The sequence below is a fragment of the Phascolarctos cinereus genome, unplaced genomic scaffold (genome assembly GCF_003287225.1).
Source record: "Phascolarctos cinereus isolate Bilbo 61053 unplaced genomic scaffold, phaCin_HiC Scaffold_5;HRSCAF=322, whole genome shotgun sequence".
Taxonomy (NCBI): Eukaryota; Metazoa; Chordata; class Mammalia; order Diprotodontia; family Phascolarctidae; genus Phascolarctos; species Phascolarctos cinereus.
In genome coordinates, this window is record NW_027555958.1 from 153,276,514 (window position 1) to 153,282,739 (window position 6,226).

A 6,226-nucleotide genomic window follows, 5' to 3' on the forward strand; every position below is an offset into this window, starting at 1 on the left:
ACAAGTACACTGATTTCTTTTTAAATTCATTTCCAGCCAGCAGTGGCACAGATCTATGACATTTTAAGGTCTAAGCATAGTAGTTAATCTTGTAAATGCCAATTATTTCACATTCCCAATAAGCACATTACATTCAGTAAGTACCTGTATTATTCACATGGAGTAAATCTTCATGCCCATTTACCAGTTTTAAATTTCATAGTAATTACACTTTAAACTATCACAAAGAATAGCATTACATTAAAAAAAGGGGAGGCATATTTCTGTCTTTACTAATATTAATCAGGTATACTTCCACTGTTGATGTCGCCAAACAATTGAATTCCAGAATCATGGATTCTTTTAGTTAGAATTAACAAAACTCAGTTTGGGGTAGCCTTTTTAAAAAGCCCCAAATGCCTAAGTTAATTTATTATATATGTGATATACCAGTGTAGAATTCAGATTAATTAGGATGGAAAAGCAAAATTTAGTGACTGAAGCTTATAAATTATGATAACATTTGTCAAATTTTCTCTTTGACATATTGGGTCAGATACTTGTGTGATGTTCACATGCCTGTATTTTCATTAAAGATATACACAAACAATTTATAATAAAGACCAAATATTTTAAACTTTATCTTCTTCTAGTTATTAGAGTTGAACATTATAATAGTTACCCTGGCCAGAAGCAAAAGTGACATGCAAATTTGCATTGTTGCAACCAAATCAATTTAGTAATAAATAATGAAGGTCCAGTTTAAAAATATACTTGTTTTTTCCCCCACATGAGCTTTATGTTTTGATTACTCATATCTTCAGATACTCTCTGCTATTGTTTTCATGTCCTGCAAAGCCTTAACTTTTGTTTTTAAATTTTGAAATGAATAAAGCAATTTAATTCCACATTCATAGACCAGATTCACATGGATATATTGATGTCACACATTTAAATAGTAGACATATATTGTCAAAATGGAATAGGCAAGCTACCATGCCCTGACCTTAATTAAAAAAAAAACAAAACCAGAACACGTGATATAAGCAACCTTTTTTGTGGGACCAAATCACAAAAGGTAAAAATATGCCCAGACGAAAATAGGATTCTTTTCCTTGCCTTGGCCAAGATTTCTCTTTAATGCCATCCTATAACTTGAACAGAAGGAGCATCTAAGGAAATTTTTACCTTTTTACTTAAAAAAGTTTTTAAATCCTGGTACAACCCTAAGGTCTTTGGAACCTTTTTTTTAGCAATATATTAATATTCAGTAATTTTAAGAAGCTATGAGAAGCTAGTTGTGATTACGCTGATATCATGATAGAATTATTTCTCTGTATGGCCACAATGATAGATGGTGGAATAGTTTATATAGCAGATCATTTGGCTTTCAAATTCCAGAAAGGAGTTAAAAGGCAGATATTTACTCAAACTAAGATTGTATGTAAGGGAATCATTGTTCCTTTTCTCTGACCCCTATCCATTAACTCCTCTGTCTTTCTGGCTTATGACTTTCTTATTCTACGTGTTTCTAAATGGTTTGGGTAGTAAAAATTTACATTATCCCTGCATATATTCATTAGGTAAAATAGCTATTTTCTTGGCCACCAGAAAAAGCCTCTACCTAACCTTGTCAGTGAGCCATTTAGAAGTGAGATAAGGAAAAAGTGTCTCCGTTTTCTTTACCCACTCAGCCAATATAGTGATTAACTTCCACACACTATTGTGATTTCTGTAAATCCTACATACATTATACCAAATAATAAATTTTTTCAGAGACCTTTCAAAGTCTTGGATTCATCTTCAAAATTCCTCTTAAATGAAAGCTATTATTTTGAAAATGCCAACATATAATTGGATCCCTTGTAGCAGTTTCTCTCTGTTGCATTAAAAATCATGGGAATACGAATAAATGGTCTCAGCTTCCCTGGGTTGGTTTCTTTTTGGTTTATGTATTATTTTGTATTGAGAGGCAATGAAGGGAGTATTGGACTTAATCAGGAAAAACTTCTTTACATACAGTCTCCATCACTTACTTCTCTGTGTGTCAGTGAACAAGTTATTTAACCTCTCTGCCTATTTCCTCAACTGTAAAATTGGGTTTAATAATGCCTGTAGTACCTACCTTACAGAGCTGTTATGAAGCTCGTGTGATCATGCATTTAAGTATTTTATTTTGTAAACGTTATAGTACTAGAGAAACAGCAACTGTTAGGCTTGATTTAAGACTTGTAAGAGCCAAGGATTATTACTCTGAAGTTAACAAATTTATCTTTTAGGTAGAACTGAAGTTCCCTGCTCCAGGAAAACCCGGAAATTATCAGTATACAGTGTATCTAAGATCAGATTCCTATATGGGTTTGGACCAGATTAAGCCATTGAAGGTAGGAATTAAAGACCATTCAGTAAATGTATTGCCTATTTCTTGGTTTGAATAATTATTTGATTAAGCTATCTTTAGTTTATAGAAGTAAATAATGGGATAGGAAAGAGTTCATCAAATGTTTTTATGTGTAGATTGTATTATGGGCTGGTGTGTTTTTAAGAATAAAATACTTCTCTTGAAGGTTAATATTAAGATTTGTAACAATTTAAAAGCTTGAATTGACAAGCCAACTGAAGACCCTCTGAAATAGCAGTATGAAAGGATTTTGAGAAAAGTTAATGAAAACCTTAGGCTGTTTTAACAGAAGTATAGTGACTAGAGTAAGAGTTATGTTGTACTTTGCACTGATTTGACCACACCTGGTGTGTTATGTTCACTTCTGAGTGTCACACTTGCAAAGCAGTAGTGACAAATTGGAAGATGTCCAGAAGAAAGTAACTAGAACAAAGTGAAAGTTCTCAAAGCCATGCCATATGAGGAAGACCTTAAATAATTGGGAATGCTTAGTCTAGAGAAGAGACTACTTGGGAGTGGTGTGTGATGGAGTTAGGTTTGGTGATGATAGTTGTCTAGCTGTCTTAAAGTATTTGGAGGGCTATCATGTGAAAGAGTATTTAGCCCTATTCTGCTCCAGAGGGCAAAACTAGTTCCAGTGAGTTAAAATTACAAGGAGATAAATTTTGTTTCAATTAAAAAAATTAAGTTGGCCTAAAGTGGAATGGGATATAAAATTATCCCCTCTTGCTGTAATTGTTCAAGTAGAGGTTGGATGTTTACCTGAAGGAATTATTGTAGAATGAATACCTGCTGGAGGCGGAGGCAGGAGCTGAGGACAGATTAATCATACCTTTAGAAAAGTTTATTCTTCACTCCTGCATAAACTACTTTTGATGACCTCATCTTAGACTTTGACATTCTGAAGTTTCCTTTCTCTGATGAGGAACATAGCAACCTGAAGCACATGCCCACTAGGACTCGGTTTATTGCTAGAGCTGCCCCTTTGCTGCAGAAGTCATTCTAATTTATAATGCAGGCGTTGACTTCTGAACTATTAGAAGGCATAGAACTGATTGGGTATTCAAGGGCAAACAGGGCTGGGCACAAAAGATCATCTTCCTTTGCCTCCCAGTTGTGTGCCACAGGTATACAAGACAGTATTTATAAAAATGTATTCAAAAGATACTGAAAAATAAATACAGTCATTGTGTATGTCCTGGGGAAAGAGCGTACAAAGTCTTCTTCAGTTTTCCACATCCAAATTTAGACCGTGGCTGAGATTCAAAGGAAAATTGAAAATTCAAAGCTGAGTGTTCTTTGGAGAAATGATGGCTTATGGTCATATTTCTGGTATATGTTAGAGCTAAGATTGTAACTCAGGTCTCCTGACTTTCTATTTGCTGTATGTAAGGAACAAATGAAATAATAGATATCAAGTGCCTTGTAAGCTATAAAATACTGTCTGTAAGTATCACCTATCATTTGTTATTAATAAAAATGATAATTTCAACACTCAAACTTTCTTTTGCAGTTGGAAGTTCATGAAGCTAAGCCAGTGCCAGAAAATCACCCACAGTGGGATACAACAATAGAGGGAGATGAAGACCAGGAAGATAGTGAGGGCTTTGAAGATAGTTTTGAAGAAGAAGAAGAGGAAGAAGATGATGATGACTAAACAATACTCTGAACTGACTACACTATTTGCACATATTTGCAAACTCTTTGCTGTTATGATGGAACTGTACAGTAAACCAGAAACACAGTGCAGAAGTGTTGTTGAGGAGAGTTGTTTAGTTTCTTTGCCCAGTATGAGTGCATTATGTAACTTGCCAGTGGAGGTCTAGCAATATTTTGCCATGGGTACAACCTAGAAAATGCTTGTGGCTTATTTAAGCCTTTTAACTGTGGGATGGTGCATTTATTTCAACAATGATAATAAATCTTTTTTATTATAACTGTCCAAAAGTGTGGGCTATGTATCGTCTTATCAGTCTGTGGTCCCAATAAAAGAAGAAGTACCATGAAAAAAATCTCAATGAGTAACTTTCTGCAGTCAACTTTATTTTTTAGAAAAGTAAACATCTTTTAGGTACCATCTGCACAAGTTATAATCTTGGTAAACTGTTACTTATTTTCTCAATATTTTTCACTGATAGGAGAATGTTATAACAGCTCCATTAATAGCTTTAAATCTCTTTGTTTTTACTTGTTCTGATTATCAGTTCATGTCCTGTTCTTAGGAAGCACATTCCACATGTAGAGGGCCACATTTTGGGATTTGCCTTTTCTTAATTGCCCAAGATACTCATACAAATTATAAAAAATTATTGACTGTGTCATAAAATGCTCTTAATGGCTTAAGACATTTTTAAGCCTCTATTTCAGCAGATCAATGCAAGATCTAATCTTTTTTGATAAGCTGTTTGTCTAAAAATGACTATGGGACCATATGTTATCTGATGTTGGTGGCTTACCTATTATTATACCTTTTGTCAAAGGTACAGTATAAAAGCTGAAAGACATTCTTAGTTTTTAATCTACCTGACTCTGTCAGAAATCTTTTAAGGAGAAAACACAACATGCAAAGGAGACATCTTTTGTATTCATTTTGAATTCCTATCAATAAACCAGACATTTGACTCAGTTTGCATTTGTAATGGTGTTTATCTTTTTTACCCCTAGAAATGGTTTATACGTAGGGGGAGTACATGCTTTTATTTTTCCAGTTAAGTATTTGTTTACAACATTGTACAAAAATGCTGAAGTTATTGGTATTTCTGTACAGTATAAGAAAAAAAAGCTAACATGAGTTGGTATTATCCTTCATCTATCTCTGGTCTCCAGGCACAATACGACCTGTAAAGGTAATAGTTTTTAGTGGTTACAAAATGTAGAGATTAATACACATCAACCAGAGTGGTAAGATAAATACTTTTAGTACTAGATAGTGAGGAACCACAAATCTGCAATACTAAATAAGATTTGATTTTGACATTTTGTCATATAGAGGAATTATAATCCTGTGTTATCAGAAACATCTGTAGGACAGAATAGAGTATTTCTGACCTTGTTTACTACAGAAGATTGCCACTTTACATGCAAAATTGCATGGTATTTTTGTTGTTTATTGCAGTAGTTGGAAATAAAATTTGAAAGTGACCTAAATATGAATTGGGGTGTTTTTTGGTTTTAAATTCAGACTTTAACATTTCATACCAAATTAGTCAAAGGAAGAAAATCTTTTGTTTCTTTTTACTTTTTAGCACTGTTTGCAAGCAATTCTTGGCAATTGACAAGTTGTGTTGCCCTGAGTTTGCTTTGTACTGTACTTAATTCTCTGAAGTAGAAGATGTACATTATTTTAGGACTGATTTTTCTCTACATTCAGAGTATGCAGTAGGCAACTGCTATTCAAGCTCGTCTTTGGAAAAAGTTGACCCTAAGTTATGAAATTTTTAGTTAGTGGCACACAGAATAATGTGTAGGGTTCTATTTTGAAGCAGACAAAATTAAATAGGTTGTTTGGGAAACCTGAAAGATAGCTAGGGACTAGAAGGAATTTCTCAAGTTATTTCTCCAGAAAATAATGAACAAGTATAAAAAGTTTCTAGAGAAAATGCTTAAGAAAGATGCATTGTATTTCAAACATCTCTTTCTCTCTTTTTCTCCCTCTCTCCATATTAAAGGATTTTTAAAATTCATCCTAAGTAATCTAATTCTACTCAATACAGGAATTTACCTTTTTTGGCTAGAAGCTTAGTCTGTTTATGTTTTCATAAATTCTTGACTTATTTAATACTTGAATAACAATGATGACAATATTAGATTTAGATGCTTAGGACTGTAAGTGATTTTTGAGGTCAT

The 6,226-nt window shown here is 33.5% G+C and overlaps 1 protein-coding gene across 1 annotated transcript in view; it reads left to right on the forward strand.

Moving 5' to 3' along the window:
• Window positions 1-5,006, forward strand: part of SEC63 (SEC63 protein translocation regulator) — a 70,944-nt gene extending 65,938 nt beyond the window's left edge. Inside the window, exons 20-21 of the mRNA XM_021008087.2 lie at window positions 2,259-2,363; window positions 3,894-5,006. Of these exons, the coding sequence (XP_020863746.1) occupies window positions 2,259-2,363; window positions 3,894-4,037 (249 nt within the window). The 3' untranslated portion in view covers window positions 4,038-5,006. The remainder of the gene's footprint in view (window positions 1-2,258; window positions 2,364-3,893) is intronic.
• The last annotated feature ends 1,220 nt before the right edge of the window (window positions 5,007-6,226 follow it).